This window comes from Apostichopus japonicus, chromosome 18 (genome assembly GCF_037975245.1).
Source record: "Apostichopus japonicus isolate 1M-3 chromosome 18, ASM3797524v1, whole genome shotgun sequence".
In the NCBI taxonomy this organism is placed as follows: Eukaryota; Metazoa; Echinodermata; class Holothuroidea; order Aspidochirotida; family Stichopodidae; genus Apostichopus; species Apostichopus japonicus.
In genome coordinates, this window is record NC_092578.1 from 16,214,426 (window position 1) to 16,237,442 (window position 23,017).

The 23,017-nt window shown below is 37.9% G+C and overlaps 2 protein-coding genes across 6 annotated transcripts in view; one reads left to right on the forward strand and one right to left on the reverse strand.

Annotated features, from left to right (window-relative positions):
* Positions 1-13,328, reverse strand: part of LOC139958858 (uncharacterized) — a 21,642-nt gene extending 8,314 nt beyond the window's left edge. For 4 of the 5 annotated variants that reach the window (XM_071956259.1, XM_071956256.1, XM_071956258.1 and 1 more), the window contains exons 1-12: positions 13,087-13,328; positions 10,414-10,493; positions 9,882-9,936; positions 9,308-9,417; positions 8,140-8,243; positions 7,350-7,443; positions 5,155-6,382; positions 4,458-4,563; positions 3,882-3,976; positions 2,691-2,926; positions 1,463-1,967; positions 534-711 (exon numbers count right to left, since the gene is read on the reverse strand). In XM_071956259.1, the coding sequence (XP_071812360.1) occupies positions 534-711; positions 1,463-1,967; positions 2,691-2,926; positions 3,882-3,976; positions 4,458-4,563; positions 5,155-6,382; positions 7,350-7,443; positions 8,140-8,243; positions 9,308-9,417; positions 9,882-9,936; positions 10,414-10,493; positions 13,087-13,195 (2,900 nt within the window). In that variant the 5' untranslated portion in view covers positions 13,196-13,328. The remainder of the gene's footprint in view (positions 1-533; positions 712-1,462; positions 1,968-2,690; positions 2,927-3,881; positions 3,977-4,457; positions 4,564-5,154; positions 6,383-7,349; positions 7,444-8,139; positions 8,244-9,307; positions 9,418-9,881; positions 9,937-10,413; positions 10,494-13,086) is intronic. The other variant, XM_071956257.1, reaches the window with a different exon arrangement.
* Positions 13,329-13,425: 97 nt separating this feature from the next.
* On the forward strand, positions 13,426-22,500 carry LOC139958862 (coiled-coil domain-containing protein 148-like). Its single transcript, XM_071956262.1, has 10 exons — positions 13,426-13,888; positions 14,723-15,479; positions 16,005-16,149; positions 17,138-17,344; positions 18,611-18,751; positions 19,541-19,659; positions 20,586-20,703; positions 21,098-21,148; positions 21,278-21,367; positions 22,122-22,500. Exons 1-10 carry the CDS (start codon positions 13,810-13,812, stop codon positions 22,275-22,277), a joined length of 1,863 nt encoding a protein of 620 aa, XP_071812363.1. The 5' UTR covers positions 13,426-13,809; the 3' UTR covers positions 22,278-22,500.
* The last annotated feature ends 517 nt before the right edge of the window (positions 22,501-23,017 follow it).

The window sequence follows — 23,017 nt, forward strand, 5'->3', positions numbered from 1 at the left end:
TAACTCACTCCAATTACATTGCTGTAATTAACTTTACCAATTTCGGACGTTAAATACGTGAAAAATGGGAAGAAAAGTCGGCTTTTTAGGAAACCTATTTCAGACATTCCTGAAACATTCCTAAGACTACCCAAAATGTCCATTTTCGTGGTCGTTTTTTGATGGGTTATAGTAGGTTTTCGAAGATTATTTTTTACACATGTTAATTATGGGTATGTAAACTCCCAAATTAATGGAAAATCCCCCCAAAAAATTTTGTCTCCATAGTTGGTCTTTAAAGATCCATCCATGTTTCCCTCCTTGAGCTACTACAGTAACAAGGTTTTCATTTTTTGACCTCTGGTGACCTTGGGTCACCTCTAACCGCCACTAAATACAATATATTTTGTCCAGACAAAAATGAGGCAATCCACACCAAAAAACTTCAGATCCATCCAAGATAATCTCCTTGAGATACCATGTTAAACAAGTTTTTCATATTTTGGCCACTGCTGACCTCAAAATCAAAACTGAAGATATTATTTTTTGCCTACCTTTTTGGTACTGCTGATGCTGCTCCCCCCTTGTCTCCTCCTCCTGCGCGAGGGGTGGTTGAACGTCCGTGGGAGGGGGTTTTCCTACCCTGTGAGGACCCCTGCACAGCTCGACCACCCCCCACGTGACCACTGCCATGAGAATGCAAGGATGACTGACCTGTTGCACTGTTCTGACCTGTGAACCAAAGTTTGGAAACATCGGAGATTATCAAAACTATTACAAGCCATACTCAACTTTCCACCAGTATTTCCTCCTTTCCAAATAAAGGTCAATAATTTGACCATAACCAAATAAAATCACCATATTAAAAATAAGGATAACGCAAATCATTACGTTCAATCAAAATTAAAAGCCAAGGTTTTATCTGCTATGAAATCATTATTGTTCAGGTGTTTGTTACAACCAGACTTGCTGTGATTCCATAGGGGAACACCTATTCTAGCATAGTTGCTTGTACTCGCCTTGCACTCGTACTCATAGTGGGGGGGTAATTTGGAAATTTAGTCTAGATACTATCGCAAGACTAACTACTTGCACTTGCAGTTAGAGCCTTGCAATAATTGTACTCACACTTAATGGATATGCCACATGTACTCTTTGTACTGGCAATAATTACCGGGTCTTTCTTTTCAAAAAGTCACAGAATCTCTTGGATGTATTGTTAGATGTTTGTTATCGACATTGTTGCAATAGGGAAATTTCCTATCTGGCATTTGTGATCACAGATTTTTACCATGACCAAGCTTTATCTTCTCTATTAAGCCTGTGAGATAGAACGATCAATCGACCGTAAAACATTTAAACTTCATGCTTGACTTTTCTATGTTATACAAGAGGGATGTCAAATAACGATAATGTTGTTAGGTTGCAATTTGTTTGACTGGATGACCACAGATTTCAAAACAATACTGTCTGTAAGACGTACCTGTTCCTTGTTTGTTCTGGCTGAATAACCGATGATGTTGTTCAGACGTCATATGCGATGCCTTCACACCGTGCAAGTCACCACCCGTATGGGCGGCTCCTACGTACTGCCGATAGCTACCACCTCCCGAGGACCTATCCGTCCCCTTCACTCCGCCAGGATGGGGCCCATGGCCAGATGGTTGCATCACTGAGTTGGCAAAGGATGGTGACGTATTCTTGCCCTGTTGAGGTCCCGTGGCATTCTGGTGAGTCGTCACAGCTCCGGAGGAATGATTTTGATTGGTCGAGGAGGCAAAGTGGGCGTGGTATAAATTTGATGATGATGAGGTAGATGGACTTGCAGCATGGTTTCTGGCAAGGTTGTGGGGGGATGGGGTATGTCCCTGTGGGTGGTGATTCGAGGGGGGAGAGGCGTAGTTGGAATTGAAAGACTGGTTGAGGGACTGGTGCGAATGAACAGAGTGTCCTGACTGGTTTAAGCTGCTGTGACTGCTGCTCAAATCCTTCAAAAGATAAACAATAAATCATCAAAATAATTGATATAAGCTCAATTTTTTCTGAAAGCACCCTGAACTATTTCCATTGAAACAAAATTGTTTTTCCCTGGATGAGATTTCATAGAGGCACACAGATAACATTTTTTTTTTAAATGTTTTTCATTCAATATTTGTTCCAATTTCCTACTTAAAAATTGGGAGCCATATAAATATAAAAACATTTAAATCATTGGTATATAGTTTACTTTACATCATCACCTCAGGTAAAATGAAGAATACAGAAACAAAAAACATTTCACTGCCAGTGTGCAACTATGACATCACACCTGTTTGCTGCAGGCTCACCTATGGTTTAAACTCAGACAATACCAATGTTCAATATCTCAATAATGTTATGCAAGCGATTGCTTGTAAATTTCAACCAGAGGCTTAGAATATGTTTCACTTTCATCAATGAAAGAAACACATTTTTCCTCTGGACTTTCATTTTAAAGCAACTGGTTGAATATTATTCCTAAAGGAAACATACCCTCATTCATCCGTCCCACCAGATTTGCTTTACTTGCTGAGATTAGGTTCCTTGGAAAAGCTGCGTAGTATTTTATTCATATCCATAAAGGTTCGTTAATTTGTTAATTACCATTCATTGAAGCCTTTTTATTAATAAAAAAAGCAATTTGCTGCAAAAATCTGATTTCTCATGATTTTGCATGTTAATCTCATACTTACATTACTCTGCGAATGTAACACATTATTGTATCTTGGACTCCGACTCCTCGCGTTGGCATCGCCACCCGCAGCCATGCCGAGCTGAGCGTTATGCATTGCATTATGGGTCAGGGGATGCGCCAGACGGGTGTTGACGGTAACCAGGTGGTCCCTCCTCTGTAGGAGGGCACTGATGTGCTGCTCCAACCGAAGATTCTCCTCTCGGATTTGATGGAGGCAGGAAAGGAGAGAAGCGACTGCAAAAAAAACAAAAAATTAATGAAAATGTAAAGCAGTTTAGTCTCATCAGGGAAGCTTCGATGGTATTAAGAACATAAATAAAAAATCTGTAGAAGTATCAATAGGTCAGGTATAGATCCATGCTGATACCGATCATATAAATGAAGCCCAAAAAAATTTAAATATACCGTATTTGTATATATATGTATTCAAGTATATCAAAGATACTTTGGATACGACTTTACTTACTGTACTTACAAATATAAATATGTCGTATATGTATTCAAGTATATCAAAGATACTTGGTCTACTAGTTGACTTGCCGACACCTTTCACCATCCTCCGAACCGTCTCTCATGTTGCTCGCAAACGTCACTCCTAGTGTAACAGTTTGGAGTATTCTGGCAACCTTTGTAATGCCAATGTAACATATTCAAAGTTGAAACAATCCAAAATTAGGACATAACTCAAAAATGTAAATTTTTAACTAAAGATTGATTAAACTGTGAAACAATCTCTTAATCACTGCTTTAGAATTCTCTATCGTCTAGAAGTACAAGAGCCATTTTTCGATGCTACAGTTGAAAGATATGCAGTGATGAAAAGCTAAATGGATATGGTGATCATATCATTTGAGGTAACTTGGATAATGCATTAAGGAGATTAATAATGCTGAACCCTTAACATATACCTAATACAGGTGGAAGCAACATGCCCCCATGTCAAGGCTCCCCTGATCATTAATTGTAATGAAGGGAATAATTCATTCTTCACATTTTCTGAGGTTTCATGAATGGTTTTCATTGTGAAAAAGTACTGAAAATTGTTAAATGGTGGGAAAACAAAAATCTTTGCAACTGTGTAGTAATCTTTTACCACTTTTGAATAGCATTTTACCCATGGGGATATAAATACAAGATGAATTATTCGTAGAGATAACAGATTTGTGTTTGCTATTAAATATCAACTTACTGTCGAGGTGGGAGGAAGAGGATGCCTGGTTCATTAAGAAATCAGCACTTTGGTCCCATTGCTTCTCAAGGAGAGCCTCCATCGTGGTAGGGTTACTGCCAAAGAAAAAGGGGGTCGAATACCTGCTTGAACAACTATTAGCATCTCAGGCCTTGACTTCATTTCTTAATTCTATTTTCTACATTTTCATATATACTGGCAACTGACTTCCATCCTTTCTTTGCCATTTTTAACTTTTTATTTAATTTTTATTATCATTATTGCTATTTTTATTTTTAAGATATATTGCCAAACTGCGGATCTGTGGTTTCACTGAAAATACATGTGAGACTCAAGTCTGCAGCAATTGGCAGTCGCAATACCCAACTGACATGGTACGATATTTATGGCCGCTGTGGGAACCACACACATGAGAAAAACACAAGAGTATTAACACAAGAGGGAAAGTTACTTAACAAGTTATTTAAGTAACAAGACAATACCACAGCTTAATCAGTCTCATGATAATGAAGAGACATGTATATGAGACATCTCACCAGTTAGTATGTCAGTAACTTACTTAAACAGTCAACTTACTCATTTTTTTTGTCTGAGAATGGACGACACTGGCTGGGTCTTGGAGGTCCGGAGAGACGTCCACTCTGACCAGCGGTGTTGAAGACATCTTGTATGGCACTCTCCTCTACAGGAGGTGATGAGGCAGAGGTAACATAATTTGACAATTTTAAAATTTGCACAAATTCAAAATTGGTTCCAAACATGTAATATACATGTATATTATTAAACAATGAGAGGTAAATGTGGCTAAATAGTATTTACTGGCTAAATGCCAGTCGATTTATAGAAAGAGGAAAAACCAAAAGGGCACTGGCAGTTTCTACCAGTTAACATAAATTCACGACACAAATCACCAGTCAAAGAATTGGCATGATTTCCATACCTAACTTAAGCCCTGTGTTATTGCTTTATCATCAGCAAATATTATCGAGCTCTTCCCATAAGCCTGTACAGTAAACTGATGTGTGCTGTAATTCAGGAAACTGCCAGCGACAAACTTGATTTAAGCTAAGCAGGTTAAAAAGTAGAATTCAATAATTCTTGTTCATGACCAGATGGATCCCACATTGCTATTTAGGACCAATTTATAGAAAAGTTCTAAAAACAAAAATTTCAGCAAGCCAAACAGTGATGACCACTCAACATTCATAATTAAATGAAATAATAAAACTCTCTCTTTCCCGATAGGTTTATCGGTCAGCTGTAGACTACTCACCGGGGCTCATCCCATACATCTGAGCTGACACGCCGTAGTGACCGACGGCGCAGCTCATGGCTCCGTACCCTCGCCCTTGACCGCTAGATCGCCTCCTCTTCTTCTTGGACGGTGCGTCGTCCGGATCCCGCGTCTTTCTCCTCCCTCTCGACGCCTTTCCCTGCTTTTTGTGCTTCCGTCTCTCGTGCTTATCGATTTTCAACTCCGGCATGGGTACGTCCGGCGATTCCGGATGCATGATTATCTCCGTTGCATCCGTCTTGCTTCCGGTGTCCGCGTCCGCGTTTACAGAGGCCACGTCCGGGTCCTTGTTGCCGAGGCTGCCGACCGGCGTGGTGACCCTCTCGTTGTCAGTGACGTTCTCCACGTCGATCGATACGGACGAGTTGTGCGAGGCCGTTGGAAGATCTTTCACCGTTAGATTAGCTGTGAGTACCACCGGCATGTTGGATGCCGGGGTAGGAGTCCTTGATGAAGGGGTGGGAGTCCTTGAGGAAGGGGTAGGGGTGGAAGTCCTTGACGTTTCCCTAGAAGACATTCTCTTTGGTCTCTCGACAGTCTGTTGTTCGGGCGTGGCCCTACTGTCTACCTCCAAGGACGGCGAGGGGGCGTGCTTCGGTGCGACCATCTCGCCGACCTCCGCATCTCCGATAGACTTAGGACTATCGACAGACTTTGGACTGTCTGCCGCACTGTCCGAGGTCCCCTTGGGAACCCCTTTGGTGCCCCTCTTCTCCTTCCCTGACGTTTTCCGTAACTTTGAGAGAAGAGATCCCTCCCCACCAGAGTTATTACCACCACCGACTGCTGCTGTGATGATAGTCTCCTTAAAGTTGGCATTTGTAAATTTACTTGAATGAGATGAAGATGAGTTTGATGCCATATCTTTACCACTCCCTTCTTTATCCTCCTCTTTCTCCTCCTCCTCCTCCTCCTCGTCCTCCATCTCCTCCTCCTCCATCTCCTCCTCCTCCGGGATGACTTTCTCCTCATCCTCGGGAGAAGCCTCGTCCCGGGGAGGTTCCACCGTGGGGGTTACCACCGGTGGTGTTAAGGCTTGCATGTTTGGTCGCTTTTCGGCTTTAGTTCTCACTTTATCAGTTTTTGATATTTTCTCCACACTTGTATCCTTTTCCGGCGTGCTGTAGTTACTACCGAGGGGACGGAATGGAGGAATCGTCTTGATATCCCGATCTTTCCTCTGGGAGCGAAAGAAATAAGAGGATTCCTACACAAAGTTTATCATATTGCTTTAACCCATTGGGTGTTAAAAATCAACGAAAGATATCTCCACTACTATAGCCGAGTCAATTTCTGCATAAAGTGCCATTTTTGCTATTGGAAACTAGTTTGCAACAATTTACCAAAGAGTACTGGGCAGTAAACCACATGTTATGCATGCAATGATGAAACTAAGACACCCTCCTAATGTTCTTTTTGACAGTGATAATGAGGATTTCAAATTTTTCACTTGCTTTTGAAGGTTTACTGCTTCTAATATTTTGTTACAGTAGCATTAATTACATGCAAGCCCAAAGAACCACACACTTGGGAAGATATGTTTTATAGATTTTATTTTATAGATTTTATATACATATACAGTTCTCTAATGTAACGCTTCAAAGCATGTGTGGGAAAGGTACCACTATCCCAATTGTATTAGATAAAGGTTTCAAATTGCTCACACCATTACTAAAAGGGCTTTGAGGGGTAACATAAAAGTATCACAGAAAGGTTTTAGCACACTACAAAATTGTGCTTAAAAAGTTTTCTGAATTTGACCTATACTTGACCTCAAGTGATAAAGATTGTAAAACAAGGAGAGTTCTTGTGCTTCACAAAGGTGGATCTACATAACAAACTCAAAAGTTCATCTAAGCTTTACCTTTGCAGCTATTATAATTTCAAGCATTCAGACTGTGACCTCTCATGACCTTTGACCTCCACAAAAAACAACAGGGTTCTGGTACTAACTAAGGTGGATCCACAAGAAACATTTGAAGTTTCAACAAAATATTTTGATTTCCCATTTTGACAAGCCAAGTCATCACACATACATTTACATACACTCATACAAGTGTGGTCAAGCAAGGCAGAGATAGTCTGAAATGTGTCTGAATACAAATTGATTCCACTTTTCAAAGAGGAACTAATTTTGTTATCAAATAACAACAGAGAGCATTGATCAAAGTTACCAGTTTTTGGTAGTGGTGAGTACAGTATCCTGTATATTTCACATTATCTGTGTAGTGTCCAGATTCTTCACACAGTAAACCTTCCGACTGAGCACTAAAATGAAAATTGACAGAAATTTTAAAATAAAACTTTTGATTCACAATGCTGCACATCATAAAATGTAATTAAACCTCCCAAACATGAATTCTTATTCACTGTAAAAAGTATCACAACTACAATACTAAAATGAAAGCAAAATAAAATGAAAGAAAACGAGCGACAACTTTACCAGTCTAGCGCTGTAAGTGAACACAACATAATTAAAAAATGAACATACCCTGTAGACAACTGGTTTTGCACTTTACACAAATTCTTGGCAAGAATCCAAGAATCTTTTTGCACAATTGCAATTGTTAACATGGCCTATTCAGACTAAGAAACAATGCACCGCAGTCAAACACAATGTAACAACGTAACCACGTAACAACGTTTGATAAAAACTATGTATATAACTACAGTAGTAACCTATCGCACTAACTTGCACAGTGCTTCTGAGGGCTCCAGTGAGAATAAAAATTACAACACATGGAAAGCACAGGTTACAAAATCACTCCAAAACTTGTGCTTCTTTTAAGAAACTGCAAGCAATATCATGGATGCAATCGGATTCCTATAAACCATCTGTGACTGACGAAAAGATTGTATTTTTCGGAAAATCGGCCAGAATCGATACTGGTGATATCGACGCAACACTAGTAAAAAACTTCAAAATTATTCCCCTGGGTGGGGGTGGGGGGAGGAGGCACTTACCATGTGACATGAAAGGATTGCTTGCAGCCATTCCTGTTACAAGTCATACATGCACCTGTAGTAGCTTTACTCTCCCGACCTTTGGTTTCGCAGAGGAAGCACACCTGCGGACAAGACAAGCGCCAGCCTGTTACGCTCGTACGTATATGTAGAACAACAAACATATTATGATGGCAAGATTACATGACCTTTTGGCTAAAAGCCCCTTTGGATGCAGTTGACACAAGTAATATTTGGCAGTGAAAGCTCAAAGTGACGACCAGCTCACACAGGAGTAAATTAGTGGCTGCACTGTTCAAAGCATTTTAGACATTCATGAATACCTTTAATCTAATTGCTGACAACAGTTCAGTTCAGTATAGGTTCTCTTTACAAACAACAACAACAAAACTGTGAAATATCTTAAACTATGTGTAGCATCTGTGCTGAGGCAAATTCTTTTTAAGCCTATTGCAGATAAATCATTCACAATGCCCTTGTTAACTTATTTAAAATAGTTTTATTCAAAACTGGACTTAATGATCTATGTCGGAAAAAGAAACAAATTTCCAAGGCGAATGTGCCATGGCATGAAGCTCATGCCATCTGCAAAGTCTGGACTTATTTTTTAATGGTCGTCCAATGGTCCGATACGAACAAATTCCTATTTTGTCCATCCAAAGTCAGCTTTGATGGATGTATGTTGTTTACATCACATTCCAATTTTACTGCAACCAAATACGTAAAATGATAAATTGGTTACGCTCTGCCCATTTGGAGACACTGAAATTAAACAAGATAGTCGTAGGCCTAGGCCTAAAAACCAATGGTTATTGTTACCAGTCGAAAACCTGGTATGCTATTCTCCAAACCGACAAATATCTCCTACAGTGAACATGGTTGGTCAATTTTTTTTTTTTTGGCTAACATTCTTCGTTACTTTGTCCGAGGGACAACCAAAAAAACATCCCTCTCAAATTTGCCCTGAAATTTAAAAATATCTGGCTGGGATTTCCTTGATGATTAATATCAGAACGTATGTTAAGTACTGGCTGGAGCTGTTGGAAGGATGGTTGGGGGTGGGTGATTGGTTGGGGAGGGTGATTGGTTGGGGAGGGTGATTGGTTGGGGAGGGTGATTGGTTGGGGAGGGTGATTGGTTGGGGAGGGAGGGAGGGTGATCGACTCACTTTGTTATATCTGTCATGAGGAACTATCGACAGTTGGATTGGTTCCATGGATGTAACATTTCCAAAACGAACTTCTGGGATATAGAGGGCGCACACAACGTGAGCCCATCCTGCAAAACAAAATTAAAGAATCAAAGGGTAATTCATATACAATGTTTATCAAGAAATCCAATGATGATAAGAACCCATAAAAGATGACTTTAGGCAGAATTTCAGTCTTGATATATTTTTTCGTCCAAAGAAACGGAGAACTCAAAAGTAAAAGTTTGGACAGCTATTCTGATTTTCGAGTTCTTCACCTTTAAATACGCTTTAAACTCTGGGATGCTCCTCCGAAGAGCTACATTGATTATGATGCTGTCAGCTCCTCGGTGCGGGCCTAAATGTAAATGTGTTAATCCATCGTTTTTGCTAAATTTAAATTACCCAACCAAAACAATGTTCTTTTATAAACAGAGCACCTTTTGAATGACATTCAACACAACTTGTCCTTGACAAAGTTATACTACACTGTGAACGTGTCATCTGACAAAACTTGACAAGTTCTATCCAATCAATCTGAGAATGTACTTACCTCCATTATCTGTTCTCTTAAGGGCACCTTCCTTCTGAGGACACAACTCACACCTCTGTTAAACAAATGAAGTGTAGAAAAGGTTCTTTACACAAATGTCTTGACACTAACATCGCACATCCTAATGAGAAACTTAAGTTACAAAGTAGTATTTTAAGGATATGAGGCAGTGAAACAAATAAAAAAAGAACAAATATATATATATATATATATATTTGTACTTTCCTTCGATGTTCTTTGCCATAATTGTGCCCTTTGAAACATTAAAAAAATTTTCTTCAAATTCTAGCCACCAAAACTGAGCATGTATTGTTCCCCCCCCCCCCCCCCCCCTTTCAATATCATGTCAATTCCTGGTTACATTAAAATTCATGGGTTATAGTATAAACTATTACCAACCCATCTGAAACCCTAGTTCATGGAATGTGAAGTGACAGAAAGTTCCTATAATACATATTTTACACCCTGAGCACCTCCCACACGACCCCTCCCCCCAAGAAAAAAATAAGATAAAATTCTTCAAACAACTCACCACTCTTGCTGCTCTTTCCTGTGATTCACACTTCCTACAGTACCATGGTCCAGTTGGAACCGAGACTATTCCATAACATGCTACCAAAGAAAGCAAATAACAAATAGAAAACATAAACCAATTTGAACTCATGCAATTTTGTCTTTGAAATGCATTTCACTCCAAAACACAATTCTGACAAATCACAATATATTCTACTGTGTATAATGAAGTGTCTCAATAGAAAACCATATTGTTACAAATGTAGCGATCCTTAGATTGGATAACGACCTCTCCAAATCCTATCCAGTCCAAAAACGTTATTGGGTATTAAAACTGACATCATAAACATAATCTGACAATTTTATTTTTCATTCTGTAATCATAGGAAGAGTCTACGTATAAGTCTGTACAAGTTTGTCCGGACATTCAAGAAAGAAATTGTTACAATCCTTCATAAAAATCTGGAATCATGTCCATATATATAGTTTTTTTCATTACGGTGACCATTCATAAATGTACAAGAAAGATTAAATGGAAAGTTTTATGATGCATACATAATTTTTTGGAAAAGAATGGTGTATTAGGCTTGATCACAAAAATTTGACAATTAAATGTATTTTACTGTGGAAAGCTATTTGCTAGTAATTTTAAAAAGGCCTGCTGTGCTATTTCAGGTAATGTCACTGTACTCCCTCTGTAAAGCAGTGTTATACAGAAGTTCCTTGCATGGACAGTGAGGTTTTGTTGGTGCCATTATTGCAAAGGAATGTACATAAGATGTGTATGGATGTTTCAAGAAAGTTGGCCGAGCATTTCTAGCCTATATATGTACAAGGAACCCTTTAAGCTTTCACCAAGGTCATGATACATGGCAGAGTCACTGCACATGATATTTGCTTGCATTTTGTTAATTGTTCACATATCTATAAACTTCATTCTGGATTGCATTTTACTGCAACTGAATAACAAAACATGGCTGTTTTTTAAGTAGCAGATGCAGTAGTGGGGATGTCAAGGTGAAGAAACATTTGTTTTTCAAATTGCCCACAACATTTCTTACATTTCAAATTTTACCGATCCGGATTAATTTTCTAACTACATAATAGTGGTGCTGATTCCAATTCTCTAATCACTTATCAGAAAGACATGTAATATTTTATAAATCATGATTTCAACCACCACCCCTAGAAGGGTGTGATATGTGGAAACCTTTTCTTTTTCTGATTTGTTGCCCAACTGTGCAGGATTCACACATTATGCATATCAATAGGATTAAAACCCTTAAGTGACAGATGCAATCCTCTGTTCCTTTTTGAGCTTATTTGTATTATTTATTAGGCCCTAGATATCCAAATGAAATGTTACAAGCTAATTGTGGAAATTAACTTGCTGTGTTACATCCCATGAAATTCTAACACCTGTTGCTACACTACTGTATCTAACTTGGGTCTAGCCAAGGGTTAACTTAGGCCCTAACTTACTAGGGGCTGTTAAACAACAAATAGTTAGGCCTAGGCTAGCCTACAGTATTAGGAAAGGTATTTAAAGCATAACAAAAATAGACATTGCTGAAACTTTGCCGTAAATATTACCATTCAGAGCTTTTGTTGTGGTTGGTTCAAAATTTAATATATTTTATGAGTTACATGGTGAATGTTTATTGGCCATTACCAAAACTGATATGTACACTGTATTCCTAACCATACGTCATCAGTTTTTATGATTATAGTGTCAATAGCTTGCGAACATTTGGCGGCTATATGGTTGCCAGGATTAGCCCCAAAATATTACACATGTACATGTACATTCCTGACAAGTCAACTTATACATTTCAACTTAATTCATTAAACCTATTAGTGTATTTATATTTTATTTGATAGAAAACCAACCCAGAATGCACATGTAAGCTAGTGTCATATCTTTCTGAATTGTTTTTTAACAACTTCTAGCCTAATGTACAGTGGTGGTAGGGCTAGGCCTATGTACCACTGTCTTCAGCAATTGCTCACGTTTGCATAAGCCTTGTGACAGTTTAACTTTGAATAGAAGTTAGTGATTCATTTCCAAATTGCATTATACATGTTGTTTAACTTATTCCATTCATTTCTTACGGAAATTTTTTTCTGAGTTTGGATTTGATCTGACATTGGCTTACATCAATGTAATAACAAGTTCGGGATGAAGTGTATTGGTTTGAACTGGGTTTACTCCAGTCACCAGACTTAAATCAGGGTGTGTTTTCCTTAATGGTTTTTGATCAAACTGTCAGGAAATGTTAAAGTCCAAACTATCATTTATTTTTCAATTAAAAAATCGCTTTATTGACCTTGCATTACACTAGGCTAGACCTACCAAACCAATCCTGCTTCTGTAGCCTAGTGTGGGCCGAGGCCTAGTGATAAGAAAAGTGTGATGAAACTATAGAATTTATATCATTGGCTTTCTAGACAACCTTAATCATACCAGTGTTTCCGAAAAGGCGATAAGTAGGAATAATTTTTTTGGCGATGTTAATTTTTCATTTGCGAATTGCAAACGCTGCTGCATATTCGTAATTTACGCATATATGCCTAAGCCTAACGTTAGACATATGAATAACAAAACACGATCCGAAACTGAACTTGTTTATAGCTTTAGTACGTATATTTGTACGTTAGGTTAGCAAACCTAACGTTACAAACACCAACAGACCTTGGTGTACTGCAACATTACACCCGTGACCGTCGCAATATACTAGTGGATTTTCTGTCCAACCACGCTCATCACCACAAACGCAACATCCACCAACCATTTCCTTCATTTTGCCCCTTCCTCATCGCAAAATAGCACCGCCATTGAGAATGACCAACAGGCTACTCGATCACAAAACATTTGCTTTCCCTGTACATTTACATATCCAGGTACTGTAGTTTTTTAGTTTTGTCCGTGCGCCAGAATTCCACGCAAGTGCAATGAACTTTGACCTCAAAATGTATTTTTGTACCTGTCAATCAGTTTGGATAGTAATACTTTGAATAGGGGTTTCCCTTGTGACTTGCCACTCGGAGAACATGATTTCTAGGCAAATTCCGGATGTTGTAGAAAATTTATGAACTTTTTCAGATAAATATATTCATTTGAAGACTTTCTTGGCAATTTCAAGATCGGTCGCATCTCACCTATGCATTGGTGGGATCATTAGATTGGTTTTACCAGTGTGTATCACTGATTCTGGCCATGAATCCTCTAACGTTACCTTTCCGTAACCATGAACGCCAATTGATGGATGAGCTGCGGAAGACAAAACCTTCGCAGTCTTGATTATTTTCCATTATTTTAGGCAGTGTGACACTAGGCTCAACCCAAGGCCGATAAGCCGTAGTCAGTGCGTTGTGCGACGTTTTCGGATAACGAAAGATCTCTCACTAAATCAAAATGACTGGAAGAGATTACAGGGCTTTTTTAGGCGTTCATCGCAGTGGAAACAAGGAAATTGGCAGAGCTGAAGAAGCAGGTGCCTAAATTAACGACTAACGTTATTATACTTAGGAAGTTAGGACCTAGCCTAACTCACTGACTTAGGCCAAGGCCTGGACTAAATTTAATCAGACTACTATTGCCAGTTAGCCTAGGTTTCAATCGTGAAATGGCATCGCAAACACAACTAAGAAAATTGCAGTTTACACTGAAATAAAAGTTCATATGATTTTTTAATGAAATTCAATCAGTTAAGCTAGTTGAATTTGATCATGTCAGTGATGTGTATGTCCGAAGTATGTCCAGTAAGAAAAGCTGGAGAGTCTTTACATTTACAGGTCAAAATTATCATCAACATGATTAAAAGCTTCAAATTATTAATGACTATGTCCAATAAAGAACATTTTGTTTCCAACAAATTAAATGCAAAGATGTTACCACCAGATATGGCCAAATAAAGAAATATACAACCATAGTAGGATACTTAGCCCTAATTACCCCCTCTTCCCCCAGAATAAAATCAAGAGTGCTCAGTGCCCCACCCCCACCCAACCAGCTGACAGATTATTACAAAACACCTAGTGTGTTATATACAGCATGTGTATATATATGTCACATGTACAGTTGAAAATTCTTTAACACTTTAAAAATTGCAAAATATACAAGCAGTTTTCATCCAAGCACACTCCATTTTATCAAAATTTCTCAAATTTGCACTCCCTTAGATCCATCTCTCTGATGATAAGAGATTGTACCCCGACCCCACCCCCCCCCCCCCGCACACACACCAGTTTACAGACGTGGTGGTTGCACCTTTGCCTACTGTATGAATCTCTGATCACCTCTGATAACCCCTCTTTTGGAATTTCAGATAAACTTCTCATCAGGATGAAGGAGGGTTTCGGGAGCAGTAGATATCGACATCAAGATTATGACAAGTTACGTTCCCTGGCTTTACAGAAGAAAATTTCCGCCAATCGCTCCCTGTTGAAGATGAATCAATTACAAGCTGCCAAAAGAGAGCATAAGGAGAATACACTGCTGAAGCAACACAAGACTGTATTGAAGCAGAGTATGAACAAGTTGGACAGCGCTGGGAAACGAGCCAATTTCGATCAGAATCAATTCTTCGATGAAGCGGCTTCCGAAGCGTCCCATATATCCATGTTTATGCTTAGTATGGAAGAATTGAAATTGGAACTGGATACAGAGCGGGAAGAATTCAGGAAGGCGACAGTAGCACCCATATGGAACCTTCGAGAGGACCTAGGAGGATGGCTGAGCGACTATGAATCCAGACTCAAAGAAACGGTCGACCTGGCATTAAGGGAAGACCACAGACAGATCGGTGATGTCGTCAAAGATGTACGGCTTCAACAGTGTAAAGTTTTGGAGCAACTGAAGCAGGAACAAACGGCGTTAGAAAATGATTTAGAGACAGATTTTTTCAAAGCGGTGACGGACAGCTCGTCTAAAATGGTCATTGAAGGGGTACCAGAAGAGGCAGAGTTATTAGAATGTCCTGATGAAAATTTGAAAGATCTTGTTTTGACAGAATTTCTCTTACTGGATAGGAAGTTTAAGGACAGCTTGAAGGAACTAGATGTCAAATATGAACATATAAAAAGGTTGGTTTACAAAAGCTTGATAAACCTTCACTTGTTCTAGGATGATATGGTAGACCAGAACTGTTTTGCCAACATAATATCAACCTCTTTGATGGTCGTTTTTTTTCACAGAGTATCTTGGTATTATTGCCAATATGGCAAGAAATATGCTGAATAATAATGAATTATTAAACACTACAACAGTACATTCTTAAATGCGCACATGTGTGTGTATGTCTTAAGACAGACATTAAAATTCATAAAAATTGTAGTATAAAACATAAATTAAATAAATTTATATTTTTATACTACAATTTTCATAAATTTTACCATTCCCACCCCTTCCCTGTCTTCTCCTTCTCTCTTTCATTTCAGAAACATATTACTATTATTTCAATTTTGATTGATGAAGTAATGTCAAACTTTTCATCTATTCCAGGAAAAAAAGTTAGATGACATTTAATTGTGTCATTTATACAAGTTGGTAGCAACAATATAAATAGTTTCCCACCTATACACGCTTTTCTATTATGTTCTTCCATGCAGACCTCCTCTCGGTGGCTGGAGACGAGATGATCACTTCCTATTTCTAGCAGTTCTGGAACAGTACCCCTTCAGTCTCAGTAACAGAAGAGCATTGTACATGGATCTACTTCGTAGGTGGTTTCCTCGTAAGACAAGAGCAGAGTTGGTAAGTGAACAAAGTGTCTTAGCTATGAGAATTAATCAAAAACTGGGAAAAGTCACAAGATTTTGTGTGTGTGATTTTTTCTGTCAGTTCTATTTTTGCAATTTACTGATATATATCCATAAAGATGTATTTCTTTGCCAAACCCGCTTCCTGGCCACTTGTTGGGTTTAGTCTTATTAATCATGGATGTAATCCCTGGTTATACCTAATCTACTGTAACGACGTAGTAATTGTATTAGTGATTGCATTCCATACAATGCCATCATTACTGTATGTCGACGACAGTATCTTATTAGTAACATAGTTACGGGCCTAAGTATGATGCATGAATGGAGTTCCTTGTGTATAGTTAGTGTGCACTGTTGAAATGAGTGCACTGTTGAAGTGAGTGTTAAAGTGAGTAGGGGATTCTTTCTAAATTATCAGTGCATGCTGTATGTGTATCATATGTGTGGAGATATAAATTGTTTGTAGTGTCTATAATGTTTATACCTAGATTTGCTATTACCCGAAGATCTGAAGTGCAACACATATGTTTTCAGTGATCTCAGAATTTTCTTCTAAATCCCATCTTCAAATGTAAAACTGTGTTGCATCATTAAACTTCATAGTAAATATAGACGGACAGCAACAAACTTACATTGTGGCTTTTCCCTGATTATTCTCTTATTTCGAATTTGGTTACTCTGAAATAGTTAACAAAATGTACAGCTCAACACATTTTCATTCGCTTTCAACTACAGCTGCATAAAATATTGTAAAGCACAATTCTTGCAGTTGATTCTGAGATCACAAATGTATCATGTTTGAAAAAGGAGTGAGTACATATGGCTGTCAACCACATTGCTGTTCAGGACTTATATGTTTATTTCTGAGATGACTCATTCAAATCCCTGTCTTACTGTCAATTATTCCTTTGCTCTTTCAAATTTGTTTGAAATTTATATTTATAATTTTCTGTCTTATTGGTTGTCTCTTTTTTCTTAAGGTGAGTCATGAAGACTGGATAACAAGTAACAAATATTTCCAAGAACTGAGAAAGACTCAGATAAACGGTTGGGCAAGAGCCAAAGAAGAACTCTACCAGAAGGCTGTGGCCACATTCGCAGATGCATTTCTAGCTGAGGAATTACAGAGGGTGGAGGCCATCAATGCAAAGAAACAGAAAGAGATTTGCAGTGCTCTTTATGAAAAAGTAAGTTGGAGTTTATATATTTCTTTTTGGTTTTTTTTTTGGTAAACTAACTCCAGAAGACATTACAAAGAAGACTATACAGAAGTTACAGCCTTACTAAACTCCTATTTGTAGTTCTCACAAATTCAAACTCATAAGAGGTAACTTGTAAATATAGTTGCGTGCGCCGGTTTGTGGCTGCACCCTATGGGAAGTCCCCCGGGGGATATGTGGTTGTGGTGCACTGTGGTGCCCCAGGAGAGATTGATTGAATTGTGCACACTTTGGTGTGTAGGTGTGACAAGTTATCAATGACCAGGGTTAAGTTGTAAAGTCGTGTGAAAGGGCCTAGGCCCTGAACAAGACTGTAAACCTAAATAATATTAATGATTATTAATGCAAAGACCCAATATATGAGGTCAATGATGGGCTGGACGTGACCCAGAGTACAGGATAATCCCATTAATCTGCAGACAATGTACGTAACTATGGATTATATCGTGCGGCTATTGCAAAGTTCACTGAGGTTTAAACTGACAGTTTGTATGACAATGATCAAGTATCGAACTCATAGGTAGAAAACACACAAAGATATACATGTATTTTTGTCTTTGAAGTGCTTTTTTCTGGAAAGTTTGCAGATTATCACTGCAAAAACATGCACTTTACTTCTCTCTGGACAGCACATTTGGTTGTCCAACAAGTGTTATTTTAGGAAATACTGTTTGCTCTTTGCAGTCTCTCAGACAACATCACACAAAAAGTTTGTGTCATGACATCAACTTGTACAGTTTATACGACCAGCCAACCATTCTATTGCAGCCCTAGTTGGTGCATATGACAGGTTGAATATAGTCACAGGGGAAGTACAAGATGTGATGAGGCTTTCAAATGACACAAATACTAGATGGATTAACATGTTTGTCCTGTGAATCAATTGTTAACACTAATCTTCAATTTGTTTGACAGCGTCCTGCAGTATTTATATAATTTTTCCAAAAATTGTAACTACCATGATTTACTATTTTTCAACTTTTGGTTAGGTAGGTTTGAAGTAATGGTGTAACTTTTTTCATGATTCATAATTGGTTTCATATGTTTATCATGTTTCATATTGGATTTGCTATTTTTCAACTTATGGTAGGTTTGAAGAAATGGTGTAACTATTTTCGTGTTTCATATTGGTGACAAATATTTTGACATAAAAAAGCAAAAAAAAAAGGAGATTCTTGCTATAATCTAAACAATCTTTGAATAATTCAGTTGTTTTGTTATCCATTGTCATAGGTTCAACAGTGGCGTGAGAGAAAGCTAGAGGTTGCGAGACTGGAAGCAGAATTGCAGAGGAAAAATAGAGAGAAACTTGATCGTGAGAGGCTGATAGAAGCAGAGAAGGAGAAGAAAAGGAGAGATTCTGAGAAACAAAAGGTAAATTAATGAATTTTTGAGTCCTTGCCCGAATGTTCAAGGAATCTATGCGATGGTGATTGCATGTGTATGTGTGTGTGTGTGTGTGTGTGTATGTGACGCTCTTGGCTCGTAAACACAGGGCGGGGCTTTAGTTGATTTTCACTAAAATATCTTGTAAACACGTTAACTGAACGACAAGTTAGATTGAAGTCATACTTGGTACATAGAAGTGCCATAGTGAATAGAAGAGCCCTATTGATTTTAGTGCTCATCTCAATAATATTAATGAGGTCACAGGGTCAAATGTAAACATTTCAGAATTGAATCATACTTTGTGTGAAGGTGTTGGTAGATAGCAGGTACATGATAATGTATGTTCATTGTGCTATTATGCTTATTAATTAGGGGGCAGGACTTGAGTTAATTTTTGGTAAAAATAGCTTGTAAACATGGTAAGTTAACATATTTAGTAGGTAGGTCCACAGTCAGTGAAAGAACCTTGCTGATCAATTTAATAAAAAATGATGAAAGTTTGGGATAATAATCTCAATTGGCAAGGAATGAAAATAAGCTTACTTGCTTTCTGGTTTTGTTTCTTGGTTTGGATGATATTCAAAATAATTTGCATTTACATTTAGGGAAAAAAAAATTCTCAAAAGGTGTATAATGGATCTTATCTCTCAGGTAGAAGTCAAATCTCAAAGATTTAAATTTGCTGATTTGAATTATCTCCCTTGGGATGCTCAAAACTGATCAGCAAAATATTTTATTTAACAGCACTGTTAAAATATTTGCATCATTAATTAGGTTAACCTGTTCCATGAGAAGAGACAACAACAAGAGGAACTTGAAGAGGCAGAAAAGAGGAAGAAACTGGAATTATTGCAACAGGAGTTGGAAGAACAAGCCAAGATAGATAAAGAAAGGTACATAATATCTAAACCAACTTCTTGAATTTGGTGTGTACTTTTATCAAATCCACAGAGTATTAAAAAAAAAAAAATTACTATTGATAAGATTAACCAACGTAATATTTTTGATTGGCAACAATGATGATATGTTTACATGTTTTTTTTATTTTATTTTTTACAGTGACCATGCTACATAACTAATTTTTGTAACAAATTGAATACCATAAATGGTATTTATCAACGTTTTGCTCTTGACATGATACTCGTTGGTTGATCCAAAAAATAAAGTTGGTGTCCCTGAAGATGCACCAGTTTGTATGAAGTTAATTCGGGGTTAAGATCAGCTATTGGTCCCAAAATTTAGCAAACCCAAAATTGCCAGTAGGTTTCAAAAGTTCTTTCTTACAGTCTCTGATCTGTAAAATTATTCTCAGCCATAAAAGAGTACTATTAAAGTAGCCCATTAAATAACTCTCTGTGAATAACAACTTTTAGTGAGGCTGTAAAATTCTGGTTGAAATTTGAGCATGGCTCACCATTATCTGACAACTCTAGAATATATTGAGAGCGTTGTGGTCAAGTGGTTAAGGCTTTGGACTTGTGATCTAAGGATTGCGGGTTTGAGTCCTGGCCAGATCATTGCGTTGTGTCCTTGGTCAAGGCACCATATCTCCATTGCCTCTCTTCACCCAGGTGTATAAATGGGGACCTGTGAGATAAAACTGTCTGCTGGGCGCTGTTTAGGTGCTGCCATGTGTTTGACAGGTTATCATTGACCGGGGTAATATTGTTGTAAAGTGCATAGGAATGCATTTGCATATTGTTGCGCTCTATAAATGAATATATTGTTGAATACGTATGGCAATACTGAAGACCTTGATAGTATTTCTTAATTTTATTCATATGTTGTCGATATCGATTAAATTGATTTTGTTCTCCAGGGTAGCGTACAGGAGAGAGGTGGAAGATGGAAAGAGGTTAAAACTAGAAGAGAAGAAACACCAGCTATATTTGGATGAAGTAGAAAGGGAGAAACGATTGGATGCAATTAGACAATTGGTAAATTAATGAATATGCATTAGCTTGATAACCTTTATCCAATGGAAACAGGATATCCATACTGCTCATACTGTCTTTGCCTTGAAAGCATGACAGAGAAAGTATTGTTTAATAAAGGTTAAAAGGACATGCAAAATTGTTGTGCCAGTGTTCATTGTGGGTTATCAGTAGATCATATTTGCAGCCAAATAGTGTCCCCCCAAAGGGGGGGAATAAGGAAGACATTTAGACCACGTCACATGGATAGAAGTCAACATTCTATTTGTATAGATACCTCTCTATATTAAGTGGAAACAAATCTTTTGTATTTGGTAATGTCTCCTTTGAACAGGTTTCAGATTTTGTAAAAAAATAATTAACTGTGTCCTTCTTCCTAAATTTCTTTCACTCACAGGTAGCAGTCAATGTCGAAAGTGATCCCTACAGAGTTATGAAACCAACAATGGTAATAACGGGTTTCTTTCTTTCATTCTGTTTCAATCTTCTAGTTTACATTGCAAATATTTAATGTGGGTCGAAAAAATTTAAAAATTAAATGGGTTTTTCTAATTTTCTTTCTTTTGTTTGCTCTCAGGCATCTAATGCTAAGCTTGGTATAGGTACAGAAGAGGATATTAATATTCAGAAACCATTGTTTGATATGCGAGGATTCAGCTCAGAGCAGGTGAGTTTTATAATGCGTAAAGACTGAAGGGCACATGTTGAATATGATATATAAAAACTTTATCAGTAAAGGACAGGGGTTGGGTAGGGGCAAGGTGATGATTATATCAGTCTTTTCTCGATCCAAGGTTGAGTCAAGCCACTGCAAAAGAAATGGAATGGAAAAGATTTTTACGATTTGAAAAAAAAAATTAGTCCGGCTCCCTCAGAATCAGTCATGAAATAAATTGACAAGCTTGGTTGGAATAACCAACAATTATGATGTATGCTACCTTTTTCATTTTGGTCCCTGCACCAGTCGACCCTAAGCATATTACTCTTGGCACTTTCCTGCCTGTATTCCACTATTCTTCAATAGATTCATTACAGTTACTAGTACTAAGTTGGGTACAAAAATCTGTTAGGTTTGTCTTCTCATCCAGAAAGGCACAATAAGCAAGAAATATACCTCCAATCACAATATCAATTTCAGTCCCTATTCTTATATGATGAAAAAGTTAGGCTAAGGAAAGTTGGTATGAAAGTGTGGTAGGTCTAGACTTGATATTGACATTTTGTTTTGGAGAGTAACAAAATTTCTCCAAATTTAAAGCATCTGATTAATAGTGGTATTGACCCTATCTATAATTATTCTATCCATAATTAATCTATAAAGAGCACAGTTTCTGTTAAATTCTAATTTAATGGTGAGAGAAACTTGTGCCACAAACTCATCTAGTTGCTTTTAAAAATAATTTCGTTTGTTTGTTTTGCAGGTAGCTAATGACCCAAGGGTAAAGCTGGAACAGGCACTGAGACAGGCTGGGCTTCATGAAAACCCTTATGCAAGAAAAATGATCTTTGATACCAAACCTCACCGGCCTCCACGAAAAGATATGGAGTCAACAGTGTTCAAGAAATTAGATAAGTAGGATTTCTGACCGGAGAAGAAAACCCAGACCTAGCTGGTTTGATGGTTTGGAACTTATGATGGCTGCAAGCCTGTTCTAGTTGGTCTTTCTGAGATCAATGTTGAATTTACAAGTAGACAGAAGCAATGACTAATATCTGATTCGTTTCGACCATTAAATTTGATGAATATTCATTAGGTTGCATCGTTGGGCTCAACTGCATAACAGGGACAATGGGATTGGAATGAAGGGGATGGGTGGGTGGTGGTGGAGGAGGAGGAGGAGGAGGAGGGGGGGAGGAGGAGTCAAGTGAAGGCCAAGGGTATTAAATATTGGACAAAAGCAGTACACATTTTGCTAGAACTCAGGATTTGTCCAGTCTTCTGTACCTTTGCCTGAAATGATCTGAAGATGGAAGTTGTATACCGTCTTGGAATAGATATAGGAATAGATGTTCTTCTTGGTAATTACTTCACAATATTGTCAGACTAGAGATATATCACAAATTAACTAGATATTTTATCTATTGAAGCTTAGTTCACTTATGTGCCTTTTAATTGAGAAAGCACAGATGTATCAGAAGTTACCTAGAACTTCACATAGTGAAGTCCATTTAGTCAGAGCAGTATTCCAATTATATTTTAATTTTACAATTTTTACTTGTCTTTGAAATTATCACATGTTCTGGACAAGAGCCAAGGAATACAGAGTTTAATGATGACCTTAGTAATTAAGAATTAGTCAAACTATATCACCAGTGT